Source organism: Microcebus murinus, chromosome 4 (genome assembly GCF_040939455.1).
Source record: "Microcebus murinus isolate Inina chromosome 4, M.murinus_Inina_mat1.0, whole genome shotgun sequence".
Classification (NCBI taxonomy): Eukaryota; Metazoa; Chordata; class Mammalia; order Primates; family Cheirogaleidae; genus Microcebus; species Microcebus murinus.
In genome coordinates, this window is record NC_134107.1 from 47,044,185 (window position 1) to 47,069,018 (window position 24,834).

Genomic DNA, 24,834 nt, shown 5'->3' on the forward strand with positions numbered 1-24,834 from the left:
GAAAGTCCCAAATTGTATACTTGACACAAATCCAGGCCTGATTAGGCCAAGAGAGAAGGCAGTGAATGAAGTGTGAACAAAGCAGGAGCCAGCAGCATGGACAGCACATGGCCGAACACAGAAGGAGAACAAAGAAAGTCTACATGATTGGTTAGAGTGGAAAGACTCGAGTTAGACATTAGTTGGCAGTTTCTGATTGGTAAAGTCTCCAGTTTCCTTTTACTGATTATGCTGGGCTTTGGGTTGCTTACATAGAAACTTAAACTGCTGAAGCAGCCCTAGCCTAATGGCCTCTAATTAAAAAAAATTTTAAATACTCTCCAAAGACAGATAAAAGTGGGACATAAAGGATATGGCCATTTCAGCCCATGAACGACAACTCTGATTCCAAAGTTCCCTGTGAGGTCAGCTGAGGTCATCGAGCCAACATTACAGCTCATCTTCACCCTCTGCCTGGTCCTGCTTCCCCCCGTCTCCCTGCCACAGGCATTGGTCCCAAATGTGCTCCCTAATAACCATCCTGAACTCTTAATTCCACTTCAAAGGCTACTCTCCAGAGAACCCAACCTGTGACCTCTCGTTTGGAAAATATACGTAATAATAATTATACTCATGGGCCATAGTGAAGACTAAATGAATAGCTGTGTGCAGCAGTACCCAGCCTGCAGCAAGTGCTTGAAACTGTGAGCCAACTTTGTTATGGGGGCTGTAAAGGCCCGTCCATTAATCAATACTGCCCCTCGCCCCTTCACTGGCAGGAACCCAGAGAGAAAATAGCAAGATGCCCTAGCTGGATCTGTGGGTGAGAGAAGAAACGAAAGGGCGTGAGGAAGGAACATCTGGACGTGGCCCTGTGTGGACCCTGGCCTCCAACTTACCCCCTAGGACCCTTCCCATAAAGACAGCTAAATCAAAGGACTGGGCCATCTGGATCCCTGCAGAAAATGAGGGCCGTGCTGTTGCTGAGATGGTGGAGGGCACAACCCTGGGAGTGTGCAGACTGGTGCCAACATGCTGACCATCCTGGCTGGGTTTCAGTAGCACCACCACCATGCCCAGATCCAGTAGGAAGATGTAGCATCCCAGATGGAAAGATGGCAGTCCAGAGACAGAGGAGCCAATGAAGACCAGCAAGGGACATAGCAGCCACAGTCTCCTGCTGCCCAGGGAGCTCATCTCTGGCACTTTTCACTCCCACCAATAAATGCTTGACCTTCCAGGGAGGAACTTGGACCTGGGATTGCAGTGTTTTCACTACTTGGTGGGGCTTGGGAGTAGGTAGTGTCTTGGTTACTATCACTGGTAAAGCCTGGGAGAATGAGGGTTTTGCACTGCAAAGCACCCTGAGGCCCAAGAGAGATCTCCCTTCCTGCATCCAAGGACTTATACCACCATTTTTAGCAGTCATCATTGTCACCATGTTATAGAAGATAAAACCAGTACTCAGACAGGTTGAGCAGCTGCCCAAGGTCACAAAGCTGGTAAGAAGTGAGCTAGGATTTGAATCCAAGTCCGATTCCAAGGTCTACATGCTTTCAACCACTTAGGCTGGCATTAAAGACTCTAAGAGTAGGGTTCTGTTCTTTTATTTCTTTGTTTTCAAATATGAAAGTGCCCCAGCAGATTTGGATGCCATCAGAGTTGAGGACCGCTGCATCCTGTCAGACCACCTCTCATTGCTCATGCCAATTCAGCATGGGATCCCAACCTCTGGACTAGGGGGCTATAGCTCCCTGCCCCCTACTCTCTCCCAGGAGTCTGCACCTAGAACAGGTCTTTTTGCTACTATATACTCATAGGGGTCTCAAATACCAATGGCCTAGCCCACATGATTCACCCAGGCTGCTGGAAGATTCCATGCAACACGATGGTACTTATTTATTTATTTATTTTTGCACATGGAAGTAAACAATGGCACTGCAAAATGAAATTCAGTTTCAGTGGAACACAACAGAAGGAAGTCAATTATCTGGCATTAATTATTTATCTGGAGACAATAACCGTGGTGTCATTCCCCACGAGAGAGTCCTCTGCAGCTTGGAACAGGAGGAAAGAAGAGGTGGCTGCTGTTGTCTGCCTGGAATGCAGCATCAGATTGAACAAATTGATGCCTCTGACATCCGGTAAATACACATGGGCCTTCTCTGTGAACGTGGCTCTCACACAAGCCCCCAGAACGTATGTGATGAACAGGTTGATAGGCCCGGGGATTACATCCCCCCAGTGTTCTGGGCAGGCCCAGCAATACTAAGCTGTGAACTTATTAAAGGAAATACCACCTCTCTCTGTTGCTCACCATGCCCTATCATAGCTGTAAGGATGAAGACATTGTGAAAAAAAGAAAATTTCACAGATTACCACTTTTATGGCCACCCATAACTCTTACAGTTATGTTAGTCTGGGGTTTTCCTTTCAAGGCATTTGCTCTGCAAGATCGGTTAGAAATCCTACCCTGCCTCCAAAAAAAATAAGAATTTGATTCCTAAATCATTTTCATGTAATTTAATTTCCTGTTGCCCCTAAAATTTCTGAGGAGGTTGAAAGTAGGAAAGAGGAAGAAAGAGATCAGTAGTTCCCAGGGGCCCAAAGGGTACCAGAATCTGATCTTGGCCCATATTCTATACTCTGGCCCCTAGTCCTCCTCTGAAGAAGGAGAACATAGCATTGATGAAGCAAGTCCTGTGTGCCAGGCAGGTGCTTTATACATATTAATTTAAATCCTCCTAATAGCACAATGACGTAAGTACAAATTATCCCCATTGCAGAGGTGAAGAAACTGAAGACCCAAGTTACAGCTAATAAGTAGCAGAACTGAGAATCAAGTAGAGGCAGTTTGGACTCCTAACCACTGGCCTAAACTGCCCTGTGATGATGGCTTCCCTGACACCAGCACAAGCTTAGGTATGACCACCCAGGACCACAGGGGGTCTGTGGAGGGCCCCCAAAGCCCTGTAGCCAGAGCTGCCTCCACCCATCTGGCTTCACAGTCCCCAACCTACTCCCTGGGTGGGTCAGGGCAGGGGAGACTTAGACTTCACTTCATCCAGGACAGTTCCACTTTTTCCTGGTTTAAAGTGTTAGGTTGTTGAGAGTATCTGTCTGATTTCTTATTTTCTCAGTCAGGTTGCCTGCTGAGAGTGAGGGGTCAGGAGAGGGGTTACTAGAAAACATCCCTCATATCATCTACGTGAAGAACCCCTGACACACAGCAGGCACTCAGCAAACAGTGGTTGCCCTTGTGTAGCTCTCAGTGTATGAAGGACGCTTAGTATTTGTAAGTTCATTTCACCCTCACATTAACCCGATGAAGTAGGTGCTCTTAATACACGAGGAAAACAGAAGGGAAGCTGGGGTTCAGGAACTTGCACAGGCTACATGGCTCGTATGAATCAGAGCTCAGCTTTGAAGCCAGGTGGTCATGTGTCCACGGCTGAGCACCCTTCCTCATCTCATGAAAGGCCATCAGCCATGCCCGGCGGAGGCAGCCCCATGTCCGCCTGCATGGTAGATCTGCATCTCACCACCTCTGAGTTCTACCTTTGAAACGCTGGATGTAAAGACAGTTGGGCCCCCATATATGGCCTTATTTTCAGCTTCCAGCTGCACAGAAAATTCTTAACTACATTTCTAATGGTGTTCAGAGTCCTCAGGAACATGTATGAACTGTATGTCACATCCTAAAACTTCTTTGTAATGATGGCTTTGGAGGGGAGCAGCTTCGTGCCTTCATAGAGGCTTAACCTAGATCCAGTAGACTTTAATCATGTTTTCTAATTTTAAAAGCAACACATATTCAAAAACAAATACTCAATAACCAAACAAACAATATAGAAATTGATGATGTAGTTGAGTTGAAATCCCAATAACACAGGCGAGGGATTAGGGATAAAGGTAAGATGTCAGTGATACATGTACTATGTAAAACAAAACATTACAAAATAAAACAAAACAATGATTTAACAGTCTTATCCAAGTATCCAAGGATACTTGGATTCTGTTGTCTCAAGACAGCCCCTCAAAACTTCTCAGGAAGCAAAAAAAAAAAAAAAGAAGAAGAAAAAGAAAGAAAGCTAAGCAGAAGCCCTGAGCCCTAAGGTTGCCAAGGTCCTCCATAGACTAATCTACATTAAAATGACCAACCGTCCAGATTTGCCTGGGACCGAGTTTCCAGAGACACAGGACTCTCAGGCCACAATCAGGACAAGCCCAGTTGGTCAGCCTAGATCTGGTGCCCTGGCACTTTCATCACTAGTTCTGGTTCTGGCTCTAGAACCAGGCAAGTCAAATCTACACCAGCCTCTCCACGCCTTTCAGCTGTGTGCAGACACCTCTAGTGACCCCTGGGTCTCTCCTTTTTTAGACTAAATGTCCCCAAGGCCTTCTCACCTCACCATCTTGGCATCACCTTCTGCTCAGTGTATGCCTCACTTCCCCTCTCACACTGCCCAGCTCAGGGCAACAAGTACTTCCCAAGGATCAGCTCTAAGCTCAATGTTCTCCTTGGTGCTCTGGGGGAAAGAGAAGATATCCATGGGTAGACTGGCCTATTCTGAGAGGCTCAGAGAGGCCCTGCATTAAGCCCAAGGAACCCCTGTGGCTCTGACCTCCCAGCCTAGGTGCGATCAGGAGCCTCCTCTAGGGTCTTCTATCTTAGCAGCACACCCCACTCGATTTCCTTGTCTGCCTCCACTTTAGATCACAGGTCCTTGGAGGCTGGGATATGCCTGATTCTTCAATGTCCCAGGGCCAAGTTCCATTCATATTTGCTAAGTGAATGTGGCATCCCCAATACTTTGTTCTAGCCTCCCCCAGGACAATGCATGGAGAGATGGGGCCACCTGCAGCCTCCGGGTGCAGGGGCTGGGCCTCAGCGAGCTGTAGGACTTACCGCTGCCCAGGTATGGGGATGGAGTCCAGGTGGCGGCCTCCAGGCAGTGCCATCATGTTGATCCCAATCTGCAGCAAGGCCTGCCCACAGCGGTGGGGACCCTGTGAAAAGGGAGGGCAGGACAGCTCAGTGAGGCCCCAAGAAAAAAGATATAATCACTTTCTCACCCAGATCCAGGCCACAAGGAACCAAGGCAGATGTGAAGAAAAAGCCTCTAGATCTCCTTTTCTTTTGAACCAGTTTACACTCAACAGACCTCACACAAGGCAGAACCAGATTTGATCTAGTTTCTAAGTTCCCAGCCCACTATAAGCCCCAACAATCTTTTCTTATGTCCCATTGCCAAATATTTACCTGACACATTTGGTACCAAATATCGGGACACACGGGCCAGCAAATGTTGCATAGGAAGTTCTTGTACTAAAAAGTGCCCATGGTTTATCTGAGATTCACATTCAACTGGGCATCCCATATTATTTGCTAAATGTGGCAAATCTACATTCTAATCCCCTGGCTACATACCACCACAGCACTTGGTTATTCACTGTGATTATGCTTAAGTCTGTCTTGGAAAATGTGATCCTGTAATGGGCATAGTGGTTGCTTTCCCAGATCCATTTCACTTCAGATGATGTCATTTCACCCAAACTGCTAGTGATTGGTTCAGAAATAAGCATGTGACTCAATCCAGGCCGATGAATGATGATACGATTGCTCCTAGAGAAAGTTTTCTTTCTCCTAACAGACAGCCATCATCTCTCTCCTGTTGGACTTGAACAAGAAAACATATCCACTTCGTTGTTGCTAGAGACCATCTGGCAGTCATGAAAGGAGTTAGCTGGAGAACAAAGTTAGTGCATAGAGAAAAAATAGCTGGGTCCTTGATCACTGAGACACTGAATTAACTAGTCCTGGAGTCTGGCCCACCTCTAGGCTTCCAATTATCTAAGATAAGAACAGTTCTCATCATTTAAGGCAGTCTGAATGAGGGTTTTTGTTCTGCACAACTAAAAGCATCCTAACTTATAAAAGGGAACCAGGTCCTGGGGCCTCTGATCCCAGCACTGAGGATGTGCTTAGCTTACGTGCACCTCAGGGTTTGACCATAACTTGCTGCCCACCTGTTTGTCTTCTCCTGCCTTGCCTTGTCCCTTCTCTGCCCCTGGATGTCCCTTCTCCACACTCCTTCTCTTTTTCATTTCTGTCTGTCTCTGTCTCTGTCTCTGTCTCTCTCTCCCTCTCCCTCTCTCTGCCAACTCCTCCAAGCCAGTAAGTAAGCCTTCCCTAGGGATAATGGATATTCTGTCACCTTTGCCTGGCTAGAGCAACAGAAGACTCTTAAGTCCATGATTACAAGTGACTCCTATAGAAGAGAATGGAGAAGGAAAACTTTAATTAATAGTGATGAGGCTGAACACAAAGTAATCCCCGATGATGCTGGGAAGAAAGATTAAAATGGCCAATCTGAAAAGCAAAGAGAGGCAGGAGCCAGAACAAACTGGAACATTAGATAATTCCAGACACTTGCTGTCATTGCCTGTTTCCTCATCTATGGGCCTTACTAGACTGTGAGCCTCCTGAGGGCAGGGACTGCCTGTGTTCCTGGCACTCAGCCTAGGGCTGGGCACTTAGTGGCACTCTATTTGTCTGTTGAAAGAATGAGTGGAATGAATTGTTAATACATTTATGTTGAGCCCTATCTCTTCATCTGTAACTGAGGATAATAATATCTATTCTACAGGGCTTTTATGATGATGACATGAGATAAGGAATGCAGAAGTATCAGGCCAGGGTGAGAGCTAAATAAAAAGTAGCTGTTATTATTATTTATTCTGCCCTTAGAGTCTGCCATGTGCTAAGTCCTGTGGTCAGCCATGCTAAGAGAGATGCAGGAAATGGGATATACCACATAAAGCACTTAGCATAGTGACAGTGCTCAACCAGCCTTTGTTACCATGTCTTGTCCCGTCACTGTTTCTATCACTATTATAATTATTGAGAAGGTATATTTGTGGAACTTAGCGAGCCAGCAGGCTGAAAGGACAACACAAAAGAAAAAGCCGGAAACAACAAAGTGAGGTGTTTCTTCCCTTTTTTATATGTTTGATTAAATTACAAAAAAGGAAAATATTGACTTCTCAGGGCAAAAGCTAAGAAGTGATTAAATGGCAGTGAGCAAGCAAATCCTATTTTACTTTCATCTTCATCATGGAGAAAACAGAAGCAAAGTACAAAATGTTGGAGAGGGCATTAAAGCCCAAGGTGGGTGAGGAGACAAGGAGAAAGTAAGAAAGTTCCAAGGCCCTTCAACGTTTGAACCAAAAGGATTCTGTAGGATGAGGTGCAGCATACCACAGAATACTAGATGAACCTCTGGATCTGATTCAAGTCATATCAGAGTGACCCAGAGAAAGGAAGAGTTGTCATGAGCCAATGCCTGAATATAAGAATAGTGTTCTGAATTTCTAGGAGGCAGATTCCAGAAACGCAGCTTGGTGACCACAAATTCTTCAGCAAATTCCAGATCACCAATCTGTGAATGCTTCAGAAAGAAGTGGCGAGCACAAGAAGCCAGATAGAGCACAGTAGGGACAAGTCACACCAAAATAATCTACTTCCTTTCCATTAGGGGCTCTGAGCTCTTAGCTGAGGGAAACACAATAAGCCTGATATATCTTGATTTTTGTTAAAGCATCCCAGTGGGATGCCCTTGTTCATCCATTTCATCCATAGCTTCCCAGCAGTTATGCAGGTGGAGCCTGCCGGCTAACACAGCCTTGGTCCACGTCATCTCACATGTTCCCAGAGGCTGGGGAGGCACCTCGAGGACATCTGGGCTGCATATGTGTCACTACCCTATTCCCAGACTGTATTATTTATGGCCATCTCTTTCCCTCAGTGGTACAAGACTTCTTGATGTCTGAAACCACATCTTGCTCAGTGTGAAAATGGGCACCGGACTCAACACAATGACCTGCGTGGTCAAGAGCCTGGGCTGTGAACCAGATTAGCTCTCAAAGGAACCACAGCTCATGTTCTTTGGGAATGAGGCAGAATATTTTGAAAGTGACACAGGGAATGGCAGGAGTTTAACCCAGCTGATGTTTATAAAGCGCCTATAGCAATAATAATAATAGCTAATATCTACTGAACATGTACCATATGCTAAGAATTGTTCTAAATACTTCATGTAGTATTAACTCATTTAATACTATCATCAGCCCCTTGTTACAAATGAGACCTCTGAAATTTAGTAAGAAGCACAGACTAGTGGGTGGCAGAGGAGTAGAATCCAAGTTTATGATTGGAGGGGAGGTGCTAGAGCAGTGAAGATGATGAGTACAACAAACCACCAACATGTGCCCAGTGTTTGCCAACAGGCAACCTGATTCCATTCCCTGGTGGCAACACCCAGCTCCAGTGGGCCCTTCACAGAAAGTCCAGCACTCTTCCCTCCCACCAGCACCTCCCACTGCTCCCACTTCCCAGACTATGAGTCCTCCAGAGGACAGAAGAACAGTCCTCAGAAAAAAAGAAGCAATCACTGCAGTCAAATGGAGGGAGGAAGTGGAGGACATTTCTCTTTTGTTCCTCATTTATTGGCTATTTTTGTGAAAGTCATATATAGAGAGATGGGCCCTATAGGGATCAGGGGAGGGGAGACCATTGTCCCAGATAAAGCTGAAAAGTGGCACTAGCCTTCCCCAGAGACCTGTGTTAAGCGTGCAGTCCTCAGAAACGCGACTACTGCAAAGGTCCGTCTTCAGTCTGATGCCCTTGCAGCCACCCCCTGCCCACTGCCCAAAGTCTGAAACCAGGACTGGATTCAAGATAACCCTTGGCCCGACGCTATGTGATCTCACTGGTATTCCAAACAACATGAACTTTGGAGTCTGATAGGGTCAAATCCTGATTCTATACCTGGTAAGTATATAACCTTGGGAAAATTACTAATCTGCCAAAAATGTGGTTCCCTCAATTATACCCACCTCCCAGGAACTTCATAAGGATTAAATGAGATCATTTGCAAAAGTCCCTGACATTGTGCTTGGCACATAGTAGCATCAAAGAGGGAGTGTCCTTCATCTTGGAAGAAGTTAAGAAATACATCTCAAGGCAGAGACGCTGCTTTGCCCAGTAAGAGAGGGGAAAGGACATATAAAGGAGTGGGCAGGGAAGAGGAAACCCCTTCATCACCTCCCCCAGAGCCCTTCCTAACTCAGTGAGAATCCCATGGATCCTGCAGCCTTGTTTCTTCAGGCCTTTGAGCTGTGTCTCCCCCACCAGGAGTGGCTAGTTTACAAGAAGGACTTGAAGCTGTAAGTGTCTCTGATTTAATTCAATGCCTGCTGTGACAACAGTTCCATTTGGACAGCTCATTTCTGCTCCCACATCCCATTAGAGACAGCCCTTGCTCATCTCCATTTGGCTAACGAGACTGGGCTCGGGAAAGAAGTGGAGGCTATTTACAGTAAATTATTCAATTAGAACCAGGCACAAGGGTGATTTCTGCCATTGTCTAATGGGCCGATCCAGGTACAGCTCAAGGCATGGCTGAGATTGCTTAATCTGCAGAGTCCATTAGGGCTGTCAACACGGAAGGGACAGTAAATAAATATTGTGGAAAGCAGTTAAGCTGCAGCAGAAGCGCTAATAGAAGGAGGAGGGAGCTGGGAAGTCAGAGAGGCATGGGACAGGACCAAGCCAATCTGGCTCTAATCCCTCTTTCTTAAAGACTTCAGAGAGTGCAAGAGCTGGAAGCAATAGAGCTGTCTTGTCATCTGTCATCTGTCATTACACATCGCTTTACATTTAGAGCTGAAAGGGCTCTTACAGAGCACTGCTTGGCTGGGGAAGAAATCAGCACTTTTCCAATGTCTCAATATCTGTCTCCCCATCTGTAAAATGGGGAAAATATAGACTCAACCTCACAAGATTGTTGTGAGCATTAAGATAAACCATGCATAAATATTTACTTTTCTTTCTGGTCCCCTAACGTATGAACCCACTTCCTACAATTGAGAAATATCCCTGTCCTTAGGAATCTTAGTGAAAGGAAAACTTGCTTCCCCAAACAGAAACTCAAAAAGCCAGGTACCTGTTTCCAAGCCTCTTTTGCAGCAAAAGCAAAACACATGACTTACGTATCACCAATCAGGCACACAGAGCAGAAGCACATGGCCTAGATTTCACCAATCAGGGACATGGAGAGTAATTTACTGTGACGGGCTAGGTTTCACAAATCAGGACACAGGGCTGGGAGCTTGAGACTGGGAGGAGATTTCTTTCTGGGGCCTGAGTGGCTGCAGTAGAATCAAGTTCCCTTGTACCTGGCAAGCAGACTACGCCTCAAAATGGCCTCACAATGTATGCTTTTTTCCAATTTGCCTTCCCTAGTCTGGGCCAAATGCACAGACTACCTTCTGGACATCTAGCCCAAAAATTATCCCGGATGTGGCCCTTTCCCTCATCCCCCATATTTTTCCATCTCCACTGACACCTCGCTGGTCAAAGGCATTGTCATCTCTCACTCAGACCTCTGCAAGAGCCTCCTAATGGGCTCCTCCATTTTCCTCTCCAGCCCTGCCCCTCTCCACACCGTTCTGCACACAACCACCAGAGTGCTCTTAAGCACAAACGTAATCACATCGATCCACTGTTTAAAATCCTTCAATGGCTTCCCTTTGCTACTGAGATAAAGAACAAACCCTCCCATGGCCCACTTGGCTGGCATTGATCTGGCCCTGCCTACCTCTCTAGGCTTTCTTCTTGTCACTCTCAACCCTCCAGCCACTCTGGCTGTGTTTCTCCTTTCAGCAAGCCACACCGCCCCTCCAAGCACCTTCACGGTACTCCTTCCTCTGCCCACCGCAGCCTGGCCTCCGTTTCCCCTCGCCAAGTTATTCCTATGATCCTTCAGAACTCAGAACAAATGCCACTTCCTCAGGAAGCCTGGGCTGTCCTACGGATCTAGCCAAGTCTTTCACTATGAGATTCCATAGCCCCTTCAGTATTTCTCCTCCATAGAAGTTATCACAATTATAATTAAATAATTAACGATGACATTAGGAGTCTCACTTTTTTCTCCCTGAGCATACTGGGGCAGGGAACAGAGGTCTGCCCTGCTCACTGCTGGGTCCCCCATGCCTGACTCAGTGTCTGACACTTGTTGACTGACTGGATGAGTTCCTGCTGGATGAACCTCAGCTTCCTCACTGATAAACTGGAGACAAAGGTAACTATTTCACCAGGTTGTCATGAGTGTACGGTGAGACACGTGGGAGGGCCTCTGTTCACCACACCCACAGTGCACTGCGAGGGCTCTGCTCCTAACATGCACCGAGACAAAGCCAGCTGTCCCTCCAGGGTTCTTGAAGTCCTCACTGGTTGCACCCAGCTGGGCAGCCTCCCTCCCCACCCCCAGCTCCGCGTTCACCAGGTTCCTCCAGATGGACAGACAGATGAACCAATGGACAGTCACAAGGCTGTAAGGAAACTACAATGGCAGGTAACCAAGGGCACGCTAAGCAGGGGTGGTGTGAGGGTGGGGGTCTTCTAAGTAATAGTAGATAAGAATGGAAGGCGGGAAAGAGGGGTCCCAGGAAGCTTCTCAGGTCATGATCCCAACACTGAAACTTAAAAGAAGAATGTGGGATGAGCAGAGGAAGGACACAGGGCTGAAAAAAAGAGTGTACAGGGAAGAGGGACGGGCATGTGACAGGCACAGAATCAGCAGTATGGTAAGATTAGGGAACTGCAAGTGTTTCTAGAAGGCTGGAGCATTCTGTGCTGGTTGGGGAGCTTACAGGAAACTATCCCAGTAGTGTGGGGATGTAGAAATTGGAGTTGGTCACTTTTGGCTGGGGGAGTAGGGCAGACTTCTTAGAAGAGGTGACATCTGATCTGGGCCTCAAATACAGGGTAGGATTTTGCCAGGTGAAGATGGGCCAAGGGCATTCAGGGCCAAGAGAGCAATGTGAGCCGTGGTAAGGAGACCAAAAAAGGTAACAAGTATTCAGGGACCAGATCGCTCTCAGGAGGCTGGAGGGAAGGTGCTTCTATGACTCCGACTAGGAAAAGAACTGATTTTTTAGACTCTATCATAGGGGTGATAGGGAGCCATTGAAGGTATTTGGGCAGGGGAGTGAAAAGATTAGAGTGAGATTTCAGTTCACATGGTGAGCAGTGGAGTGGATGGACTCGAGGGTGTGAGATCAGCAACAAGGGTTCATTTAAGAGGCAGGTACAAGCTTTGAGGGAAGCACCAAAGTCCTGGAAATGGAGAGGTAGTAGAGGACTACCTCTACTAGGGTTGAATAAAAGGGCTGCAAAGGGCTCTGGGAGGTAACCACAACCTATCTCCCTCCCCACCCCGGCTCTGGGCCTCTGTGTGACCTGTACAAACGTGGCGATAGTCATCGGAGATGTCTCAGTACTGTTAGCAGGGGTGGCCACCATCCCGCAGCAATCAGATACTTTAAGAACCCTCATTCCCAGGGGAGGCACAAGAAACCAAGCAAGCTGCCGCCCGGCACTGCGGAATGGACCAGGCCTCATGAAATATAGAGAGCTCTGGCTCCCTGGAGGAAGCCCTAGTAGTCCCCTACAGCTGTCAGGCGACAGAACCCAGCGAGTAGGCAGAACAGACCTCAGGATTCACAGAGCCGGGCCTCATCCCCCCCAGGCCCTGAAAATCCTGGCTGGACAGCCCACAAGAACTTACATCAGGTTGGGGGGTGCCCACTCATACATCACATAGGGGGCCACCCATACATCAGGTCAGGGGGGAACCACCCAGATCTCAGCTCTGCCCCTCAATTCTGGAGCCAGAACAGTTTTAGCAAAGCACAGCCAAGGTCCCAAGCCTCTACCTGATTAATTGGATACATCTACCTTCCAGGCCTTACCTAGAAGGCAACAGGAATCTCACCTACACAAATACCGTGAACTTGATGGAGCTAAGATTGCAGCTCCCAAGCAAAATGCAGGCAGCCGTCTGGGCAGAGCACACATCACACCCCTAGAGCATGGGGGCCCTAGGGATGATGCCCTGTAACAGCAACTACGACAAGGAAGACGAGGAGGCGGCAGAGAGGGAGAAGTAATTATTGGTGCTTACTATGTGTAAGGCACTCTCCTAAACACTTTACATTTAGTCCTCAAACTAGCCCGTGAGGTAGGTTACCATTGTCATCCCCATTTTTCAGATGAAGAGAGGGAAGCACAGAGAGGTTAACGTGGATGATGGAGAGACACATTCAGAAGAGGAAGAGACACCTGAGGTCACGCAGCAAGCCCAGCCGCGGGCTGCAGGCAGGTCTCCTCACTCCCATAAGATCCTCCCATGGAAAATCCAAACAGGGCTTGGCCTGGCTGGAGCCTAGGGAGACGACGAGGTCAGAGTGGCTTTCCATGGGAGGCTATGGCGGCCTCAGCTCCCCATCTGCAAAGCAGGGATGATTACTCCCGAGCTTCCTCCTTTGCTGTGGTCACCAGTGCAGGGAAGTAGAGTGGGCAAGGAAATTCAAGGTCAGATTCCACTCAGCCCTGGAAAGGGACAGGCAGGTTGACTTAGGGGGGCTCCTGCATACCCAGAGGTCAGAGAGAAAGAAGCCCAGTGTCTAGCTGTCCCCCACCGAGGCCCTTGTGTCCCAGTACCTGATTTATATGACCACCTGTCCTCTAAATGGCTCCACCTTGTCCAAGACAACCACCAGGCAGCCTCCCCTGAAGGAGCATGCATGGCCATCCCAGAGGGAAGCTGAGGCTCCTGCAGTCAGGAAAGCCATGGTTGTCCCCACTTTGTGTCTCTGGGTGGACCCTTCTGGCTGCAGGGCTCTAACCATCAGAGGAGCTCCCAGCCCTGAGCCACACAAAGAAGCTGCAGTTACTGACATTCTGGGAACTGGCCCTGAGCTGCAGAGTTTCTCAGGGTCAAAAGTGAGAATCCAGTGCCCAGACCTCAAGACCTTAGTCGAAATGCAGCCCCAAGGGAGGCGTGGCTGAGCTTTTGAGCCACCCAATCCAGAGCTCTATTGGTTAAGAATACCGATTCAGGAGTAGGACTCCGTAGGTTCAAATCCCAGCTCCAGCAGTTGTTATCAGTGTGACCTTGAGCTTTAGGTTTCTTTAACTACAACATGAGATATATAATGAAGATAAACTGAGAACACTGAGAACACTGAGAACACTGCAGTGAGATGACATATGTGAAGTGCCCGGCACACAGTGGGTGTTTATTTAAAGATTTGTTCCATCTTTCTTCTAGATAAGGACTGTGCTACGCAGTAGGGAGGCGGCCAAAGACCATTCTGCCACCTCCCGAACTCCAACTATTCAACTCCTTTTACTCTTTAACTTTTTAATTATCCCTTCTTTCTTTCTAACTTTTCCTGATGTTAACGTTAGCCAACTGCTCAATGTTCCTTAGATTCGATTTGCAAAAAGCGAGAGACCTCTCCCACTGGGCCCAGGTCCCAGGGTGCTAAAATTAACAATCAGTATACTTTAAGCTAATGACTTACTGGTTGTGACTGTCACGAATAGACATAACTCTCAGATAAAGGCCATTAGAGAAAATTGAATAGCTCCAACGTGGTGAAAATTTGGATACATCTTGTTTCATAAATCGTGCTCAAAGGTCACACTGGGCAAGCTATTTCCCTCTCTGAGTCATGGGTTGAAAGGTCTATTATACCCTTGGGAAAAGGACAGAGGAGAGAGAATTGTACAATCTCTTATAGTTTCACGAATATAATTTTCTCTTACTTCCAAAGCCATGAACAGATCAGTGCTACATCAACAATGATAATCCAATTTTCTCTGATTTTTTTATCTTCCTGAAATCCTCCAAACTGGAGTTTGCTCAATAACATTTGGAAGGAGGTAGCATGGTGAGGATTGAGAAATTTAAAAGTGAAGAATTGGGATTCCAATTCTAGTTTTGCCTCTTACTAGGACTCTCAGACCTTTAGTTCCTTCATCTGTATAATGGGAATAGAACCTATCCTCAGAGTTATTATTAGAATCACATAAGATCATGTATCCTGCATAATACTTCACAGCAAGTAAAATAATAACACCAGAGGCTACTTTGACCCAGAGGGCTAGTTAATGGTGCCACATAGCAAGTTTCATGATATCCATCTTTGTGCCCAAGGAAAGATCCATTTCCTACCAAGACTTCAGTCCCAAAGAGCTGCTTCCCACCAAAGGATATTAAAAAGCAGACTACATTAAATATATGGAAAAAAGCAAAGCCTACTACAAAGATATTTGATTAAAAAAAAACCTAGTACATAGAGATTGTTATGGTTTGAATATCTGTTTCCCCTTCAAAGCTCACAGGTTGAAACCTAATCCCCAAAGTGACTGTTGGAGAGATGAGACCTTTAAGAGGTTATTACAAGTATACCTAATTTTATTACAGTACACTATATTTTGCTTCACCGACATTGATTTTTTTTTTATAAATTGAAGGTTTGTGGCAACCCTATGTCAAGCAAATCTATTGGTGCCATTTTCCCAACATGTGCTCACATCATGTTTCTGTGTCACATTTTGGTAATTCTTGCAATATTTCAATTTTTTTCATTATTACCATGTGTGTTACAGTGATCTGTAATTAGTGATCTTTGATATGACTACCATAATTGTTTTGGGGAGCCACAAACTATACCCATGTAAGATGGAGAACTTAATCAACAAATGTGTGTGTGTTCTACTTGTTCTACCAACTGGCCATTCACCCATCACTTTCCTTCTCCTCAGACCTCCCTATTCCCTGAGACACAACAATTCTGAAAAGAGGCCAATTTATAACTGAACAATGGCCTCTAAGTGTTCAAGTGAAAGGAAGAATTGCACATCTCTCACTTTAAATCAAAAGCTAGAAATGATTAAGCTTAGTGAGGAAGGCATGTTGGAAGCTGAGATAGGCTGAAAGCCAGGCCTCTTGAGCCAGTTAGCTAAGTTGTGAATGCAAAGATTCTCAAAGGAAACAAGTGTTACTCCGATGGATGCTTAAATGATAAGAAAGTAAAAAAAAAACCTTATTGCTGATATGGAGAAAGTTTGAGTGGTCTGGATAGAAGGTCAAATCAAGTACAACATTCCCTTAAGCCAAATCCTAATTTGGAGCAAGGGTCTAACTCTCTTCAATTCTATGAAAGCTGAAAGAGGTGAAGAAGCTACAGAAGAAAAGTTTGAAGCTAGCAGAGGAAGGTTCGAAAACACTGTCTCCATATTTTGATCAATTTCAAATATCAGTATTCACAGGAGTTTGGAAGAAGTTAATTGCAACCCTCATGGATGACTTTAAGGGCTAAAGACTTCAGTGGAGGGCATAACTGTAGATATGGTGAAAACTGCAAAAGAACTAGAATTAGTAATGGAGCCTGAAGGTGACTGAATTGCTGCAATTGCATGATGAAATTTGAACAGATAAGGAGTTACTTCTTGTGGATGAGCAAAGAAAGTGGTTTCTTGAGATGGAATCTATTCCTGGTAGAGATGCTGTGAGCATTGTTGAAATGACAACAAAGAATTTAGAATATTACATAAACTATGTTGACAAAGAAGCTGCAGGGTTTGAAAAGATTGACTTCAATTTTGCGGGTAAAATGCTATCAAACAGCATAGCATGCAACAGAGAAATTTTTCATGAAAAGAACAATTATTCAATGTGCAACCTTCATTGTTGTCTTATTTTAAGAAGTTGTCATAGCTACCTCAATCTTAAGCAACCACCAACCTGATAAGTCAGCAGCCATCAGCACTAAGGCAAGAACCTCCACCAGCAAAACAATTATGACTTGCTGAAGGTTCAGATGATTGTTAGAATTTTTAATCAATAATGTATTTTTTTCTGACACAGGGTCTCACTCTACCCAGGCTACAGTGCAGTGACATCATGATAGCTCACTGCAAGACTCAAACTCCTGGGCTCAAGCAATCCTTCTGCCTCAGCCCTGAGTGCATAGGACTGTGCACCAACACACCTAGCTAATGTTTTTATTTTTTGTAGAGACAGAGTCTCATTATACTTCTCAGCCTAGTTTCAAATTCCTGGCCTCAAGTAATCCTCCCACCTCAGCCTCCCAAAGGATTACGGGCATGAGTCACAATGCCTGGCCCAATAAAGTATTCTTAAATTAAGGTATGAATGTTTATTAGATATAATGCTATTGCACACTTAATAGACTATGGTATAGTATAAACATAACTTTTATATGCACTGGGAAACCAAAAAAGTTGTATGACTTGCTTTACTGAAATATCGGCTTTATTGCAGTGGTCTGGAATCAAACCAGCAGTATCTCTGAGGTATGCCTGTAAGCCATTAGGGCAGAGCCTTGATGAATGGATTTATGCTGTTACAAAAGGCTTCACAGAAATGGGCTTGCTCTCTTGGCTCTTGTACCTTCTGCCATGTGAGAATCCAGCCTTCCCCCTCTCCACATACAAGACATCATCTTTGCAGAAGAGAATAGCCTCACCAGACACCAAGCAGGCAGATGCCTTGATATTGGACCTTCCAGCCTGTAAAACTGTGAGCCAATAGATTTCTGTTCATTGTACATTACCCAGTCTGTGGCATTCTGTAATAGCAGCACAAAATGAACTAAAACAGAGACCATGCTTTGAATAAATATAGACCAAAACACTAAGACGTTTTCTGTGAATAGTAAAATTAACCCTGAAGAAACAATTAACATCACAGCTCATATCCCATGTGATCAAAGTAGTGTGGGGCATTTGAAGGAGAATTCACACTGAACCAGATCCTTGGCTCAGCCACAAAGGTGAAGGATTCTCAACAGCTCATTAGTGAGAAGGACCCAAAGACAGAACCATCACCTACTCTAAAACCACTATGTGTAAACAAAATAACCCAGAGTTTGAACACAACACAGTCATTCTCAACAATCCTGTTGTCATTGTCATAACATTCTCAGTTAAAGAATCCTTTATATTGAGAAAGAGAGAGGGTATCTGGTACATGGACTATATATGTCACATCTAACTCTTTGGGGCACAGAATGGATCAAACATGGAAAACAGCCCATTCACAGAATGCTGTCTTATCAAGACACATTTATGTCTAGTATGCCACATGCCACAATAGCATCTGAACAGTGCTTTGCACAGTGTCTAACACAGAGTAGCAGTTCAATAAATGTTAGCTCTTTCCCCAACAGAGTGTGCCATGGTGCTCCAAAACCATGCTGCAATCCCATAATTCTATACATTGGCCATGGCATATGGCATACCAGCACATCCTGACTGTAATCTCTCAATTCTCTTTTTCTACCTCCAGGTAACACCAATGCTTTTGGACTCAGCTCCCACCCTACCTCAAATAGGAGGCCCTTCCAAATACCCTAATCTATACCAAGTTCTCCCTCCCAAAAAAGTCACACAGAAAGAAAATTGTAAGGTATTGAATAATTTTAAAATGTATTGTAATAGAAGGTATACTTTCTCAGTGCTCCATTACTCTTCCCCTTTCTGCCTGTTGAGTGGTGCCAGGGCAACCTGAAAGCCACAATATGGCAGAGCAAAACTATGGAAGAAGATGAATTTGGAATCACAGCTTACAGTACAGCCACTCAATCCACATCAGTCTGTGGGATAAGCAAGAAATAAACATAATATGCTAAACCACTAATATTTGGGGGGTGGGGTGAAGTTATTTGCAGCAACTAGTCTTAATTAATCAGGCTAATTGTGAAAATTCAAGTAAATGCTATATTTAAGGCACTCAAGAGTGTTCTAGACCCACAGAAGTCACTCATTACATATACGTTTCTTTCCCCTTCCTCCTCAGTCTTGGAGGAGATGATGGAATATTTTGTTTGTCTACTGGCCCTCTGAACACTGACTCTAAGTCATGCACAATACAACCAGGGTCCAGAAGTTGGTGGGACAAGGGTGGAATGGACTAGATACCTAGAAACATTTAAAATCCTATCAATTCTGAGACTAAGATTCTGTTTCTCAAGCACTGCCTTCTCTGCTCATATGCATCCATTCATAATAATAGTTAAAATTTAATCTAGTCAGGTCATTCTAAGATGCATTTTTTTTTTCATAATTTAACATCCCAAATTGGGATGTATATTTCAGTCAGTGGCATCTTGGCATTGTGTCATAGTTTAATTGGAACCATATTTTCTTTTTTATGAAGTAACAGGGATCTCACAATATATGACATCTTAAATTCAGTGACATATGGTATTGGGCACTGAAGTATGTGCCAAGAACTCTTCTAAGTGGTTCACATAAATAATTTCATTTATTCCTCCAAACGTCCAAAATAATCAGTACTACTATTTTTCCCATTATTAAGATGTGGAAATGGAGACCCAGAGAGGCTCAATAATTTACTAAGGTTCAATAATTTACACAGCTAATAAGCTGAGTGAGGGTAAAGATTCTACTCTCTCTTTAAAGTCCTCCATACTATGACAATATTTTTCAGTACCTGATTTTTAATTAACAATTGAGCTCTCTCCTTATATAGAAAACTCACATAGGATTTTTATTTCTAGAACTATGGAAGACTGGACACTCTAAAATATTTCTCCACAGCTTCAAAGGATGACTAATGATACTTTTAATATTTTTACATGCATAACTGAGATGGCAAAAATATGAGAAATCTAGAGAGACCAAAAGCAGAACCAGGGGTCCTAAGCAAGAGTAAGTGGAAGGGAGTTTATTCCCTGAGAACATCTGCTGAATGTTGTGTTTTCTGAACTTCTGTTTCATGTGTGTACAGGGCAGGGGAGATGAGAGATAAATCCAAGGGACTTCCAAGGGGAGGAATCAAATAGAGGAATAGAAAACCAGAAACTCAGTGTAAGGGTAAATGGGAAATAAACCTATACCAAAAGTGTCAGCAAGAAAAGTTGAGAATTAATGACACGGAATGGCTCTCATTTATGTTTGTGGCCTGAATTTACATTATCTGTTGGAGAATTTAGTTTTAAGAAATAAGACTTTGAAACATTTTCAAAGAACAAAGGCTATAAAATATGGCCAAGAAAATGTGAGAAAGAACTAAATAGAATTTCTATACATTAAAATACAATAATTAAAATGAAAAACTCATTGGACAATTTAATCACAGCTAAAGAATGGATTAAGTGTATTGAGAGACAGAACAAAAGAAATTATTCAATTCACAGCCAAAAGAGACAAATGGAGAAAAAAGTACAACAGAACTAAAGCTAAGGAACATAGAGTGATATAGTCTAACAAGCATTTAATCATATTTGCAAAGAAAGAGAAAAAAGAGAATGAGGGAAAGTGATGTTCAAAGAAATAGTAGCTGAAAAATTTCCCAGAACTTTTGAAAGACAAAATAACTTTCCACTTCAGAAATCCAGTGAATTCTAAGCAGGACAAATACAAAAAATATATGCACCCAATACAACTCACAAGACTAAAGAACACAAAGACAGAGATTTTGAAAGCATCTAAAGGAAAAAGAAAATTAAATTGACAGATGACCAACTAATAATAATGGCAATGATGAAAGTCAGGAGACAAGAGGAAAGTATCTGATTACAGAAAATAATTGTCCTAAAATTCTATATTCAGAAAAATTCTTTCAAGATTAAGCATAAAATAAAAGCATTTTTAGGCAAGGAAAAAAATCCCACACTAAAGGAACTTCTGCAGGATTTACTTCAGACGGAAAGAATGTAATGTCAAATAGAAGGTTTGATATACAAGAATGATGAGCAAACTTATTTGAAACTATGTGAGTAAATCTAAACAAACTTTGACTGTAAGACCTTATAATACCTCGTTTGTGAGATAAGCGATAAAATGAATCTAAAATATTATATATAAATTCAGAAGGGGATTGCTGAAGTATAATAAGTTAAGTGGGCTAAGGTTCTATTTTGGGAGAAGGGAGAGATGAAAATTAACTTTATGTTTGTTAGGTTACTATTAACGCTATAACGTCTAGGGTAATTAACTAAAATATTAGACATAGAGAAAGAAATAGACAATTGCCTCCAACTATGTAGAAAGGAACAAATGAGTGACTAATAAAGAAAGAGAATTAATCAGAAAAAAATGTATGGAGAAGAAAGTATCAACATATAGTGGCCAGGCATAGTGGCTCATGTCTGTAACCTTAGCACTTTGGGAGGATGAGGCAGGAGAAGTGATTAAGGCCAGGAGTTCGAGACCAGCCTGGGTGACACAGCAAGACTGCTTCTACAAAAAAATAGAAAAATCAGCCAGGTGTGGTGGAATGCAACTATAGTCCCCGCTGGGGTGACAGAGTGTGACTCTGTCTCAAACAACAACAACAATAACAACAAAAAAGCCATATAGTAATCACAGTAAAGGTAAATGAGCTAAACCACCCAGTTATAAGCAAGGATTATCAAGGGTGCATTACACAGCAGGGAGGGGGGCAGATTGTGTATACTATGTGCTGACTGCAAAAAATATCTCTGAAGCAAAAAGACCCCAAACAGCCTAAAATTAAAGGCTACAAAAGATATACCATAAAATACTTACTTAAAGAAATCTAATGCTAATGTATTTACATAATACAAAACAAACTTTAAGACAATGAGCATTATAAAGAGATTCACTATGTAAAACTAAAAATTTTAACTCATCAAGAAGATATAATAATGAGGATGTATTTAGTAACATGGTCTTAAGATATATAAAGCAAAAACTGATAAAACTTCAAGGAGAAATGAACTAGTCCAGAATGACAAAAATTTCAACCCAATTCTGTCATTAATTGATAGATCAAGCAGAAAAATTATCAGTAAGGATATAGGAGACTTGAATGGCACATTTAAATTAGCTTTAATGTTTCTGAATAGAATACAGTATCCAACATGTCAGGAATACATTCTTTTCAAGTATACATGAACTATTCTCTTTTGTTTTTTTAAATCAACTAGTACCTTAAAAGCAAGCCTCAACAAATTTCAAAAGATTGACATTCTGTAGATTGCAATCTCGACCCCAATATAAATACCCCCATGTATCTGGATATTTTTAAACAAACAAGTCATAGGTCAAAGAAGAAAGTAGAGCAGAAATTAGAAAATAAATATGAATTGTCTGTGGCCATACCACCCTGAATGTGCCTGACCTTATCTGATCTCGGAAGCTTAGCAGGGTCAGGCCCCATTAGTATTTGGCTGGGAGAAACTAAAGCTGAATGGTTATGAAAATATACATGTAAAAGTCATGTAGTACATAAATAAAGTAGAACCAAGAGTAAAAATTACAGACTTAAATACTTAAAATAGAAAATAAGAAAATCTGAAAATTAGAAGAATTTCTAACTTCTAATAACATAAGAAATTTTATAAGAAGAGAAAAATAATTCCAAAGAAAATATGTGAAGGAAAGCGGTTAAGATAGGAACAAACGTTAAACAAAACACAAATAAAAACACAAAACAAAACATAAACACAAAATAATAGTCAATAAAGTTGGATTTTGAAAACATAAATAAAATAGACAAACTTCTAATAAGATCAGAAAAAGAAATCAGAAAAAAGAGGAAACACAAATAAACAATATTAGCAATATGTGGTTTATTACTACAGATACAGTAGAGATAAGAGAATATTATGCAACATCATTGAAAACATAAATAAACTAGATAAATTTCTTAAAAATACAATTTATCAAAGTTGGCTCAAGAAGAAATATATCTATAACCACTGAATGAATTAATCAATAGTTTAAAATCTTCCCATAAGGAAAACATCAGGCCCAGAGAAGTTCATAAATGAGTTCACATATTTCAAAGAAAATATAAACTCTTTCAGATAAAAGGAAAAGAGAAAACACACTTCAGTTGATTTTATGATACTGACATAACTTTGAGACTGAAACTAAACAAAAGCAACATAAGAAAGGAAATATATAGGCCAATCTCATATATGAACATAGATGAAAATATGCTGAACAAAATATTAGCAAACAAAATCTAGCTATATATGGAAAGGATAATACATCATGGCCCAGTTGGATTAAGCCTAAAATTACACAATTATTTTAACATTAGAAAATAGATTAATGAAACTCACCATATTAACAAGCTAAAGAAGAAAAATAGTATGATCATCTCAATAGATAAAGAAAAATAATTTGATAAAATTCAACATCCATTCATAATAAAACCTTTGAACAAACTAGGAATAGAAGGGACCTTCCTTAAACTGATGAAAAAGGAATCTCCTGCAAAAGAAATATACCATGAAAAATACACTTCACGATGGCATGTTGAAAGCACTTCCTATGAGAAACAAAATAAAGACACCCAACTCTCATTAAATTTTATTCATTATTGTATTAGAGATCTTAGTAAGTATAGAAAGAAAAAAATGTATATGAATGGGAAGAAACAAGACTGTCATCATTTGCATTTGATGTGGTTTTCCATAGGGCTGCCACGTGGGCCAGCACAAAGCAGCACACAGCCCAGGGAGTGAGTGGACGCTGAGGCTGGTCTCTGCTGTGTTCACTCAGCCACACACCCTGCACAGGGCTACCTTCCCCAGGCACAAACCTGGAGTCCACTGGGCAAGCCCAGTGTCCATGGATCTGTGTTTCCCCAAACATAGTTCCTTTCTCCAATTCTTATAAAAATGTCGTATGAACTAACAATTCATCTTCATTGTCTATGCAGAAAATCCAAAAGTAACTGCAAATAAGTTATTTTAATTCATAAAAGAGCTTAGAGAGTTGGCTGGAGATGAAGATACAAAAGTCAAGTGTACTCCTAGACACCAGCTCAAATATAAGAGTAAAATGTAGAAGAGAGGCCACTAAACAAGAGCAACAAAAATTTATAAGGTGCAAAGAATTAAACGTAACATGTCCAAAATTCTGTTGGCGTAATGTAAGCCCCTTATTGAGAAAATTATAAAATGTTATTAAAAGATATTAAAGAAGGCCAAGATAAATTAAGAGACAGTTCACGTATGTGAAATATCATGTATATGATGTGGAAATGTCAACTCATCAAAAGCTGATCTGCAGATTCAGTGCAATTCCAATCAAACACCCACAGGATTATTTTCTTAGAACTTCACAAGTTGAATCTGAAATATATTATAGCCAAGATAGTCCTGAAAAAATTATTGAGAGGACTTTTCCTACCAGATAATAAGACTTTTTAAAAAAAAATAATAAATACAATGTGATATTGACCCCAGAATAAACTTAGAGAATGGAATGGCAAGCCCCAAAATAGACCCAAGCAAATATGGAAACTTGATTCATGAAAGAGGAGGGAAGGGGGAGGGTGACAGATTCAGAGTTTACAGGCACACATCCCAAACCACAAACAGAAAGTGAACAGGGTGTGGGGAGGTAGTTGAAGCCCATCACTGCTCCTGCCTGGTATGAGAGGGAAGGGCTCTTTCTTGCTTATGCAAGTCTATTTGTCTACTCTCGGGTTCCCTCTTGCCCCAGGGCAAAGATCTGGCTGGATTGAGCAGAAGAAAAACAAGCTAAGAGGGTTACTTTAAGAGCCCCTTTCTGCAGCCAGAAAGAGCCCGCCCGGCTCCAGGATCTAGCAGATGAAAAAGCTTCTAAAAACAAGAAGGGGAAGGTTAAGAGACCCTGGGTTTGGCCACACACCCACGACCCTGCTAAAACAGCAGACAGCAGGGCAGGATCACTGGTAAAAGCCTGCAGAGGACCTGCTGCTGCCCTGATACTCATCTCTAGGCACAGGGACCAGCCCAGCCCTTATCACGGGCCCAGGTGGGTAAGTCCGCCCCAGGCTAAGAACACCTAAACCTTAGGTAGAATAGGTATGTGGTGGCAGGTGCTCTCATCCAGATACTTCTGTCACCTGGTGAACACCACAGTGAGCGCCCATCCCATGCAATCCTTATGATACCCCTTCCCAAACCCAAAGGGTGACACGAGAAAGC

General features: G+C 42.9%; 1 protein-coding gene across 1 annotated transcript in view; it reads right to left on the reverse strand.

Moving 5' to 3' along the window:
• Nucleotides 1–24,834, reverse strand: part of INSC (INSC spindle orientation adaptor protein) — a 130,048-nt gene that overhangs the window by 87,901 nt on the left and 17,313 nt on the right. The window contains exon 2 of the mRNA XM_012780712.2: nucleotides 4,889–4,989. Coding sequence (XP_012636166.2) covers nucleotides 4,889–4,989 — 101 coding nt within the window. The remainder of the gene's footprint in view (nucleotides 1–4,888; nucleotides 4,990–24,834) is intronic.